The 12,986-nt window shown below is 34.0% G+C and overlaps 1 protein-coding gene and 2 pseudogenes across 2 annotated transcripts; all 3 read right to left on the bottom strand.

The window, feature by feature from the left end:
- Positions 1-51: 51 nt before the first annotated feature.
- Positions 52-1,775, bottom strand: LOC143608783 (multiple organellar RNA editing factor 2, chloroplastic-like). Its single transcript, XM_077083725.1, has 4 exons — positions 1,304-1,775; positions 575-672; positions 412-477; positions 52-324 (listed from the first exon to the last, which is right to left on the bottom strand). The coding sequence occupies exons 1-4, from the start codon at positions 1,717-1,719 to the stop codon at positions 182-184; spliced, it is 723 nt and encodes a 240-aa protein (XP_076939840.1). The 5' UTR covers positions 1,720-1,775; the 3' UTR covers positions 52-181.
- A 2,076-nt stretch (positions 1,776-3,851) lies between these two features.
- LOC143608809 (magnesium transporter MRS2-3-like) lies at positions 3,852-5,988 on the bottom strand (annotated as a pseudogene). The gene is made up of 5 exons (XR_013149327.1): positions 5,519-5,988; positions 4,862-5,084; positions 4,635-4,791; positions 4,352-4,521; positions 3,852-4,249 (listed from the first exon to the last, which is right to left on the bottom strand). The product of XR_013149327.1 is annotated as a magnesium transporter MRS2-3-like (transcript).
- Positions 5,989-8,277: 2,289 nt separating this feature from the next.
- LOC143608805 (magnesium transporter MRS2-3-like) lies at positions 8,278-12,517 on the bottom strand (annotated as a pseudogene).
- Positions 12,518-12,986: the final 469 nt, after the last annotated feature.

Here is a 12,986-nt window from a genome sequence, read left to right as displayed (position 1 = left end):
CCTAAAATAAACTTTTAATAAACAAGACATGATTCTAAAAGATAATCAAACTCATTGTAAATACATGGCCCAACACACCATCATTACTTCATTAACAATAACCAGTCCACTAGTGACATTTCAGATGTCCAGATTCAAGCAGTTCATTACATGTTTAGGATTTGCAGGCATCGCAAATAAATTAACGACTATTTTCCCTACGCCTGACATATCGGGTCCGGTCATTGTATCTTGGTCTGTCTTGAACTCTCTGTGGAACCGGTTCCACCCTCCTTTGCCTTTCGGGCGACCTTTGAACTATCTCACCATTCACATACAGCTCAGCTGAAATTTCAAACCAAGTACACAATAATAAGTCACATAAACAAAAGTAAACTAATTGCAAATTAGTAATTACACAGTAATCATTACCTCCATAATCTTTGTTTTCAGCATCCACATATGAATCCGGTAGCACAAACAGCACACCAGGCAGCCCTGTAAAAGATAGCCAGAATTGTAATCACCAATTTTATAAAAACAACCAATCAAAGTCAGAAATAATATTAAAAAAAATACTAACAAAGCTACAAACCTTCTAGTTTATTGGATGTCTCTTCATCAATTTCACAGCCAAATCCAAAATACCTCTCACACGAAACATTATAAATCTTCTTCTTTGCTTCTTCCTCACTAACACAACAGATAAATCACATTAGCATAACAATTACTATATCACTAACACAATAAATAAATCACACTAGCATAATAATAACTATATCAGGTTTATAAGGTGTGCACGATTCAGTTTGGGTTGATTCTGAGCTAAAACCAAACCAAAAACCAAAACTTCGGTTTTTGAATATTTGAAAACCATTCGTTTTCGGTGTTTCGGTTTGGATTCGGTCCTGTTTCGGTTTTGCCATTTGAGCATTTAATTTTGAGCCAAATAAGTGTTTTTTGCCCAAAATAATGAATTTGGAGCTAAATCATTTTGTTAATTACCAGCTAATGACTATTATACATTTGAGCTAATATATTTGAGTTACATATTTATATATTTCTTAAATAAACGTAATTAAATAAGAAAAACCTTTAAACTCTGTTCGCTTTTTACAAAAACATAAAACCAAACCGACGTGTTTCTGGTTAGATGAACACCCCCAGGTTTATTGCAAACTATACATTTTGTTAAAAACAAGACGGTATTTAAAATTAAAGAGCTTTAAAAAATAAAAACTTATAACCTCCAGTAATTACAAATTAGTAAAAACGCCTAAACAATACATAAAGGCAATCATTTAATTAATTCAAAATCACGTACCTTCCAAGCACTTTAGCTAGGGTTTCAACATAGCAATCAATCATCTGCTGCTTGTTAGCACCTTCACCTCCAGGCTTATCCATCACAATCAACCAATGCTCATAATCACACCCCGGAAACAACGGCGCCATCTCCGTCGGCGGCCGGTCACTGAAGTTCGAACCGGAGTTAAGCGGTGAGTACGCGCTTCCGGACCGGTTCACACGGCACCGGATCAGGTTCAGACGAACGGCTTGAGGCGCGAAGGCGCGGAGAGAGTGGGAAATGGATATTGTTGTACGGACGGGACGAGAGAAAGTGGGAAGAGGTGGTGGTTTGGTTATGGAAGTGGATGATGAGAAGAGGCGTTTGCAGAACATAGTTGATGATGATGACCGGAAGAGTGATCGGCCGATGGCCGTTGTCGCCGCCGCCATGGTGGTTGTGTGTACGGTGGTTGGATTGGATCAGACGAGGGTTTATGGATAAAGAGAGAGGGTCAGGGGTGTATTCACAATTCTTGTGTATTTAACATTGGGCTAAAATTAATTCAATAAAAGGCCCATTTTAGTTAGTCTCATTAAAGTAGGGCTATTCACGAGCCAAGCCGAACCGAGCGAAGGGTTGCTCGTTGCTTGGCTCGTTTACAACCGAACCGAACCGAACGGCTGAAATTCGAATCGAGCGAAAACCGAAACGAGCCAAAATCGAATCGAGCATTTTTCGATCGAACATCGAACGATTTCGAGCATTATTTATTTCTTTTTCACTTTAAAATTTTCAATAATAAATAATTTTAAAGGTTGTAAATAATATAATTTTATAAATAAACTAGTAGTTTTTAAACAAACGTGTAATATATTGTAAATTTTTATTAAAAATAAGTTTAGAGTGAGATACAATGATCATGTAAACAAATTTTTAGTATTCTAAAAACTTGAATCGAACAAATAAAACTGTTAAATTGACGGAATATGAAAAGTTTGGAGGGGTAAAAAAATTTTAAGCTTATATTTATGTGTTTTGTCTATATATTTATATATTTGTTCATATATAATTATATATAAAATAAATTAAAAATATTCGAGCTAAACCGAACCGAGCAGACCCTTGCTCGTTGCTTGGCTCGTTTACAATCTGAACCGAGCAGAACGACTCGTTTTCAATCGAGCGAATAAACGAGCGAGCATTTTCCGAGCAATTTTCGAGCGAGCGGCGAGCGAGTTCGAGCGACGAGCGGCTTGGACGGCCCTACATTAAAGTGGTCTGCTTGGATAATTATAATCTATTATTGGTTCCGGACCCGACCAAGAGGTACCTGACCCCGATCGTACTTGACTTGCTGGTCTGGATCAGGTTTTGGGTTTCTTCTCGGGACCAGACCCACAAGAACTAATTTCAGATCTACCTAGTCAAAACCCAGACCTGAAACCTGATAAAATCCCGTTAAACCAGGTCAAATACCTGAACATACCAGGAAACAGTTCCTACCAACCCATTGCTTGACTTTTATTAACCATACCGGTCCCGAAAATACCCCGATTGTGCACTATTTTTATCACATCATGAGCAACATAAAATTTTTTTATCTTGAAAGAAAATTTTGGTAACCCACTTTTCTTTATCTTCATCATATGTTAAAACAATTTATTAAACTCATCAAAATTACCACATCATGTTTATGCTTAAATAAATAAATAAAAACCTTCAAAATGCCAGCCCAATGAAGCTATCCTCACCACGATAACGTACCGACTACCGAGTTTATATGTCATTATGATGAAGTTGAAGTTGATTATTGTGTAGTAGGAATGACAATCAATGGTGGTGTATGAGATGTGTTTTGTTAATCTAAGTGATTAAAAATTCGTGTCTCTTGCTCATCAAATATCGCACATGTACAATTTTGGTTTTATATGTTTGGGAACCTACAAACTAATTTTACCCGGGGTTACTTAGTTGGTCGTTCAAAAAAAAACAATTAACTATATTCCTTATGATTTTATAATATAGGCATTAGTCAAATGGTTGTTTAACAGGATGGTCACACGACTGTTGTCCTCAATAATCAGAAATTCTTTTATAGCCACGCATCTTTGGATAATGACACGAATACGAAACACATTTACCATATGTCACTCCGATCCACCCTTATATACTCGACCGTGATCTCTTATAATCAGTTAAATCATTCCAAATCAATTCACCAAGGGTTTTGAGAGTGTTGTGATCATTTTTGGTGAAGGATATCACAAAGATAATGTGTGGTGTATGTGTGTATCAACAATAACAAGGTAGAGTGTAGTAGAGTATTGAATGGGACTCAAGTTGTTCCATTAAACTCATTAGGCGAAAGCTAACGGCGTGTGTGACATATACTTTCAGGTTAAGAGCACCAAATCATTGGATGACTAAAGACCAGCTCGAGACGAATTATCAAATACCATGTCATGACATGCCCTTCTATTAGTGTTTAAATTAATATGTTGTATAATGTAAGTATTTAGAATTCCTTGGTATGGTTGATAATGAGTAATGTTTGACACGTCAATTGATTATAACCAAGAAACAAAAAAACAGGACTAAAACTTCGTATTAAATTTTAATACCAAATCTCTATATTCATAAACACCACCATTTTTACGCCTGCCTTGTAGCCCGTTACTAGTGAAGAATTCGTTTGCTCTTGTACCAGAAAATGGCCATAACATATAAGAAGATGCTACCAGTGGTGCCACCACCCACAGTCCATAGAAATTTATGCATACCAACTTCCTTGTCTCTATCAGTGTCATCTTTAAACAGGTTGATATGAATATTCATTCCGAACACTCCCGCAACAACCACAAATGCATTCAACACCATATTTGCTATTGCCAACATAACACTCATTTGCAGAAGCTGGTTCTGCTTGTCATTCAACACTATTTTGATGTAATCTTCTGTATCATCCACATACTCCCCCAGCTTCACTGCAAACAATTAAACAATCAAACATATCATCCGTTCCTTAATTATATATAGCTTATATACTTGAACAAATTATATGAAATCCGTTTACACACGTACCGTGGATAGTTTATTCAGAGTACCCTCGGTTTGAACAAAGTAAGCCTCAACAAGCATTTCAAGTTCCAGAACGTTAAGATGTTTTTTCCGCGTTTGGGCCCCACCGCTTTGTGTCTTATCACCTCCTTCACACTGGCTATCCACTTCTTGGATCTCATCATTGGAAACATCTGTAATATGAAAACTATAATTAATCACATTACTCATAGCATACTATATGACACTTTCTTAATATAACTCAATAAACTATAAAAGAAGATATATAATCAATCAATGCGCCAACCTCTCATCATATTTGTATTAAGAACCTCTTCATCTTCGTTAATCACAAACGAAGAAGATGAGGAAGAATGATCAACTTGTTGTTCTAGCTTGTGAGTTAGATACATTTCGGCTAGCTTTCCGTCATCATCTAGCAATTGCTCTAATTCATCCCTAACCTGGACGAATAAAACAATAATTATTTGTATCGACCTTTGTCATAATATAAAACCATTTTCCGCCAATAACCTTTTGTACACGCCCTGTAATCGCAACAAATCGGATTTTAATTTGACGGACACGTTCTAGGTTAAGAGTAGTATTCTTTGAGGTCAACCTATCAAGTGCTGGATGAGCTTCTTGCTCCAATGTACTCGCCTCATTATCCAATGAAGTGCAAGCAGCCTCCAGGCAGGCCTCCAGTGCAATGAACTCAAACGGAACAAGCTTGGGTTTATCAAAAGAATGTTTTCTCGCAGTTTGAACCTATAAACACATAGCACGACATCCGGCTCAAATGGCTATATATAAAATATTTAATTTTAAATTATACTCCCTCCGTCCCTTTACAAGTGTCATGGTTTGAAAAACACAAAATTTAAGAAAACTTGAATGATTGCATTTTTTGCTTAACAAATGACTATAATGCCCTTAACACATATAAAAGCACAAAATTTAAGAAAGTTTGAATATTGCATTTGTGTAAGGGTAAACTTGGAAATTAGTTAATAAATTTTGAAAGTGGACGCAATGGGACAAACTAAAAAGGAAATGTGGACACTTTCAAGGGACGGAGGGAGTAATACTTTATGTCTTTATGATCGTTATATCTTTTAAATTTACAACCTGGGAACATGCCCCGTGAAACTAAATGTGTTCGTAGATCGGTCTAAAAGTGACCCGAACCCATTTAGACTAAACCTGAAACCGATATATTTGATATTAGGTTCGTGTCGTGTAGAGAAATTTAGAAATCAAGAAAATAGATAATGCCTCATGATGACTTAAAATACTTTGTTGAAGGTGGTCAACAAATGGAGTAAAAGATGGATCTTTTGAATTAAGCAACAATATCTCTTGAGCAGTAATTATGGCCTTAATATGCTCAAGGTTAACCACGATGGCCCGTTCTCTACCAAAGACGGCAGATGAATATGCTAGGACCGGGTCAAGGACACGAAGATCTCTTGCAGGTACTCCCGTGCGACGCATGATAGAGTGCTTACCGGCCTCAATAACTTGAGACTGTCCAATAAAACCGAGGACGAGCCATGACCGGACTCCTGTAGCCTTTTTCCGAAGACCTGGTCCACCTACATTCGATGGTGCAGCAGTGGCTGGAGAAGGATGCGGACTCTTGATTTTCATATTTCATAGCGATAATAATAACTACCAAGTAACAACTAATAGATAATATTTATATGATTTGAGATAATCTTTATCTCTAAATTAATGATAATACAACAACAAACAAAGAGTGGATATGTCATAGAATATATAATCTGGAAATTAACATTTAAAAGATGATTCATATATAATATTAGCATAAGGCCATGAGGTATGGTGGAGTCTGATTTGTCCATAATGTACCATTAACACCACCACTTTTATGTCTGCCTTAAATCATAATATTTAAACAAGAAGCCACAGCAGAAGTGGTTCTGTTTGTCATCCAACACCTTGTTGATGTAGTCTTCAGTGACATCCACATACTCCCTTAGCTTCACCAAACAAATTAACAAACATCCTTTATAGTTTATACTTAAAACAAAATATATCAAAATCGTGTACACACGTACCGTGGAAAGCTCATTCAGAGTACCCTCGATTGGTTTGAAGTTTGAACAACATAGGTCACAACAAGCATTTCAAGTTCCATGACATTAAGATGCTTTTTTGTTTCATGCTGTGCTAGTTCAGGACCCGCCGCTTTGTGAATTAGCAGCTCTTACATACTAGCTATCTACTTCTGTAATATTTAAAAAATAAATGAACCTTTGATATGTTAGATTTAACACATGATTTTTATAATTAAGTATTTAACTCACATTTGTTACTATTTTATAGCAAATATTATGTTTAATTATAGGTGAGTAATTGCATGCTTGAATGATTTGTAGGTTTTGATGGAAATTAGTAAGCGAATCTGATTCTATCAGGCTATTTGTCGCACCTTCGCAAGCTAACTCAAACCCAACAAGCCTAAGTCATAAGTGTTCTTAATTAATTAATCTGGCTTCATCTGGTTAGGTCTTAAGGTGTGTCCATAGCCTTCATTTCTCGATGTGTGGGATTAACCTGGTTGGTATTAATCCATTTCAGCACTTCACACGGTGTTGTTGGATTAGGTTTCAAAACAATTTCATAGGTATAATCTCTCCTCATATTCATTATTCCATCTCTGATGCTTTAGCTCTAGATATTTACCCATTTTCATTTGATTCCCTCTTACAATTCTCTAGATCTCGTTTTTAGTTCATTTTCTTGTTTATCATCTTCATTTTCAACATTCTTAGGTTACATATTGATGGAGAACTTGGTATTAGTTAAGAGATACTATGTCCACGATCTTATATCTTACCTGAGCTATACTATTCATAATAATAATTGCGCTTGCCTATTTATTTACCTATCAAGTTTAGTATTTCTTAGGTCACATTTTTAAACTTAGTATGTTCGTGTTTGATTTTTCTATTACTATTTGAGCACGTCAACCCTTAACTCAGACAAGATAAGAACTTTGTATGTAAATATTTGAGAGTGACTTAAGAACCAAAGAGTGTGGCCAAAAGGTGATTAGATCGTATATACGGGATTGGGGTTTGGAAACTGTCAATTGTAGTTATCTATTTTAAATTTGAATTTAATTATAAATCCGTCCATTTGGGCTTATGATTTACGTATGACAAATCCAAAAATACATTTTTAATGAATTTTCAACATAGCAATAATAGTCAAAATAAAATATATGTAATATTACCTAATTACCCCCATCTTCATGTAAAGCACAGGTGCTGCCCCTTGGACTCACCACTTCTTGTGGGCACTGTCTCCTAGGAACCACCGTTCGTTAGGGGCTTTGACCCTACATCATAATAAACTCAAACATTCGTGCATCCTGCACCTCATGACTTGTTTAATATATATTATGATTATTACGATTTATATCGGTCGGCACGTGCACTAAAATAAGTAACACACGCATGGCTCGTTTACTAGCCCTGGTTACAAACACCCACTATTTTTAAGTTTTCAGACCTTTTATTATTAAAATAGTGGATCGATTTTGTTTCGCTAAGTATTAAACCAGTCTCTGGACAGATATTAAACACCAAGTTTTAAAATGTCGTTTTATGAAGTGTCAAACAAACAAAAGTTGTTATCTTTTACATAACGATTTTAAACGATAGCGACTAGTTGAGAACATGATCACAGGCATGTTTAAACACCAACATTGGTGGCGTTACATTCAACTAATGGATCTAATGTTTAATATAGACGACAATACACATTCATGCAACAACTCGGATCATTCAATCCATTTATTGCCTTTTTTGTCATATTCTTTAAGGCTATATATTAGGAAAGTTGTTCTAACAGTTGCACCAACACTTAGCATTTAACTATTATTATTCGAGTTTAGACTAGGTCTATTGTACCCGTTACTACTGAAGAATCCGTTTGTTCTTGTAGCAGAAAATGGCCATAACATGTAAGAAGATGCTACCAGTGGTACCACCACCCACAGTCCACAGAAATTTATGCATACCAATTTCCTTGTCTCTATCAGTGTCGTTTTTAAACAGATTGATATGAACATTCATCCCAAACACGCCCGCAACAACCACAAATGCACTCACCACCAGAGTCGCTGTTGTCAACATAACACCCATTTGTAGAAGCTGGTTCTGTTTGTCATCTAACACTATTTTGATGTAGTCTTCCGTGTCATCGACATACTCCCTCAGCTGCACCACACAAACAAACATCCTTTCCTTTATAGCTTATACTTTTAACAAAATATATCAAAATGGTGTACGATCGTACCGTGGATAGTCTATTCAGGGTACCCTCGGTTTGAACAAAGTAAGCCTCAACAAGCATTTCAAGTTCCACCACATTAATATACTTTTTTCGTGTTGTACTAGTCCGGGTCCCTTCAGACGGGCTATCTACTTCTTGGATCTCTGGCGTTAAACCATCATCGGAAACATCTGGAATACCATAACCAATTATATGGCACTATCTTAATATGACTATATAAATTATAAAAAGAAAATAATCAATCAAAGCTCCAACCTCTCATCATATTTGTATTAAGAACCTCTTCATCTTCATTATTCACAAAAGAAGATGATGAATCATCAAATTGTTTGTCAAGCTTGTGAGTTAGATACATTTCGGCCATCTCTCCATCATCATCTAGCAATTGCTCTAATTCATCCCTAACCTGGATCAAGAGATAAGACAGTACGTAAAAATATACATGGATCGATTCAATCAACGTACTTTTTATCGTGATACAACCATTATCGATCTACTTACCTTTTGTACGCGCCCAGTAATCGCGGCCAATCTGCTTTTGATTTGGCGGACGCGTTCCAGATTAAGAGTACTAATCTTTAAGGTCAACTTATCAAGTGCTGGATGCGCTTCTTGTTCCAATGTCCTTGCCTGATTTAAGTTAAAAATATTACAAAGGATTAAATTTCTACAGATTTAAAAGGAGGAAGGCAGACTGATCTCATTATCCAATGAAGTGCAGGCAGCATCCAGGCAGGCCTCAAGTGCAATGAACTCAAATGGAAGAAGTTTCGGTCCATTTCGCTTATCAAAAGAATATCTTTCTGCAGCTTTAGCCTCCTCTTGGGTATTTGTTGGAGGATTAAATTTTCTCGGCCGTGGCTCTCCAAGATCATACAAACGTTGGTCTGGTTGTATCTACATATTAACGCACCAAACATAACAATTAAAGAATATTCAAATTTGCCTCTATGTGACTAGTGTGTTAAGTAGAAGTTGGAGTGAAAATGATCCAAACCCGTATATTCAATATTAAGGTTGTGTCATGTCAAAAATCCAATCCACACTGGTTATATGTAAATCTTACTATATTATTAAAGCAAACCTTAATTTCCACATGACATCCTCTTTTCTTTCCTACAATTGTCATATAATCACATACACCCTATTTAAACCTTAACAATTTTCCACCATAATCATTTTAAACTCTCTTTCTCTCTATTTTGGCTTATTCTTACACCATCTCCTATATTCCGGTAATCTAGAATTGTATTATTCGTTTTCCGGTAAGGTTATATTTTATACGCTAATGTCCGATTTTGTTATATCTTTTTCCGGTAAGTTTATATCTTTTTCCTGTGTGTTTTTCTTGTAATGTTTTATATTTATTTGAATTGTTATATGTTTTTCTTATAATCACTTTATGTTGTAAATCAAAATCCAAGATGTTATTCATATGTTGAGGTTATTACAGTTTTTCGGTAAGATTTTCCGGTAAGTTTTTATATTTATTTTAATTGTTAAATTATTTGTTTATAATCTCTTTAGGTTCTATATCAAAATCCAAGATCGAATTGATATGTTGAAGTTATTACGGTGTTCCGGTAAGTTTTTCCTTTGAGGTTTTATATCTATAACAATGGTGGTTTTATATTTATTTTAATTTTTATATTTTTCCGGTGATTTTGTTTATGTTTTCCGGTAAGTTTTTTTTATACTCATCGTATGTTGAATTTATACTATATTTAGTTCTCTATCATATTATTCCGGTAAGGTTTTATTTCATTTACAACTACGTTTCTTTTTTTTTGAATTTATGTTAATGGAGATACCATTTCAAATTTCTCTAGGTTGTATATCAAAATTGAAGATACAGAGGAGATTTTCACTATTTCGTTTTTCCGGTAACACCATTCAAATTTTCCGATTATAAGTTATAACATCAATTTTACATTTGTTCACATAATTCAAATCTTTCATAATTTTTATTTATTTATTATGTGATATGAATATTAATATTCGATTTTATCATTTCAGGTTATTGTCCCCAACCAGATATAAGCTAATTTCATGGATTGAACATTGGTTGATAAAATGTTTTTTTTAAATATTGATGTATATTTCTTTTAGTATTCATGTATTTATTTATTTTTCATAATATATGAAATTTAATTGATTATTCTGTAATACGTTAAATTGGTTATAGTAAGATAATCAATATTCTATTGTTTTTTTTTTGAATTTCCAATCAAATCACATTTGTTAGGTGCAATTTAAAACATTATTATTATTTTCAATATTATATTAGTTTACATTTTTAAATTTATACACATTTAATATGGCATTTTAAAAACCGATTCTCACCATTTATAATAAGTTTACAAAAATGTATTATATAGTTTCTCAAAATTCATTCCTTAAATAAAAAAGATTTTTATTAAATAAGCATATTGAAATATTTAAAGTTATTATAATTTTAATATCACTTTCAACTAAACTTATTAGTATTTCAACTAAATTTACACGTTAATATATATTTATTTAACTGAATACACAAATCCGATAATTACAATTTCTACAGTTTGACTTTCTGCATTTGTTAAAAAAACATAATTTGAATAATAAATTAACTATTTGACTGAATTTAACTATTTATATTAAATATGTTTAAATAATATTTACATATTTAAACTTAATTTCAATTCCTATTTAGTTTGTGTTAGTATTAATTTTCTATTAAGACAGTCTGAATGATCAATATTTTGTTATATTGGTTATGTTTTAATATTTGTGTTTATTTAATACGATAGTTTCATAATATTATGTTTTTGATGACTAGTTTGATGCATTTTTAAGATTTTGGTTATAAATTTATGTTAAATTTTATGATTTTATAAATGTTTTCTTGTGAAATTTTATGATTATATATATTTATATGTTAATTGTTACATTTACACAATTTCTTTCTAGTTCTACATAAGTCTATAGATATTTATATTAACATAAACTCTTTATGACATACATTACCATTTTAGTTTAATACTTAATCATGTTCCATGGCTTGTTTTGTTTTTCAGGTTGTAAAACAAAATGCTTTTGTTTTTGGACGGAAATTTTGAAGATCATGCTGGGATAATACAGTTCTCTAATGTTTTCATGACTTTGCTAATATACTCAAGTTTGTGTAATTATTAACTTTTTATGTAGACAATTTGACTATCTAATATTTTGGCCAGATCATCCTAACGTTAATATATTGTCGCCTCTTAATGAAATTTTATGGTTGTGTATATAGATTTTGTTATTTATCTATTTTCAACCCGTGTGTAACACGGGTACGATCCTAGTATGTGATACAATAGAATAATAAGGGTCACAATAAGATTTCTTCTCTATAGATTACAAGTTTACAACTAGTGGTCCAACTCATGTTTTTCAAAAAATCAAAATCCATTCTTACAAACAATGCTATAGACAAATTTAGAAATCAGAAAAATAGATAACCTGATGATGACACAAAATGCTTTGTTGAAGCTGGTCAACAAAGGGAGTAACAGATGGATCTTTTGAATTAAGCAACAACATCTCATGCGCGGTAACTATGGCCTTAACATGCTCAAGGTTAACCACAATGGCCCGTTCTCTACCAAAAACGGTAGATGGATATGCTAGAACCAGATCAAGGACACGGAGATCTCTTGCAGGTAGTCCCGTGCGACGCATGATAGAGTGCTTACCTGCCTCAATAATTTGAGCCTGTCCAGTGGAACCAAGAACGAGCCATGCCCGGACTCCTACAGCCTTTTTCCTATGACCTGGTCCACCAACATTCAACTGTGCGGCAAATGGGGAGGCGAATACCGGAGAACGAGGGCCGCTCATGACTTTAATGCTGCAGCCTATGATGCCCACTCTTGATTGATTTTCATATAATTTTATAGGGATAATAACTAACAAGTAACAACCTCCACCAAGCAGCAGTGAGATGTTATAGATGCAACCGGGAAAAAACATGATTCAAACATAATATTAGCCTGTTAGGTACCTTCATAGTTTGTACTCATATTTAATTATTTTAATGATTTTTTTTTTTCAAAATAAACTCAATAACTATAAATACATACAAGTTACAAATAATCTCTTTCAGTGATACTTCCTCGATTACATTAACAACTTACTTCATTGGGGATCTGTTTTAAACCGAACAAGAGAGATACCTTTTAACCGACCTGTTTTGACCCATTATACGACCTGACCTGTGAGTTTTGCCAATCTTGGTCCGAATAATGTGGGTTACTTGTATACTATAATAAATTTTTTGGCATGTCAGTTAAGGTTCATCACTAAAATC

Source organism: Bidens hawaiensis, unplaced genomic scaffold (genome assembly GCF_021521415.1).
Source record: "Bidens hawaiensis isolate Kalapana, Puna unplaced genomic scaffold, B.hawaiensis_p1.1 tig00419431_1, whole genome shotgun sequence".
Classification (NCBI taxonomy): domain Eukaryota; kingdom Viridiplantae; phylum Streptophyta; class Magnoliopsida; order Asterales; family Asteraceae; genus Bidens; species Bidens hawaiensis.
The sequence above is the reverse complement of the archived record's forward strand: the minus strand, read 5'-3'. Positions and strand labels throughout refer to the sequence as shown.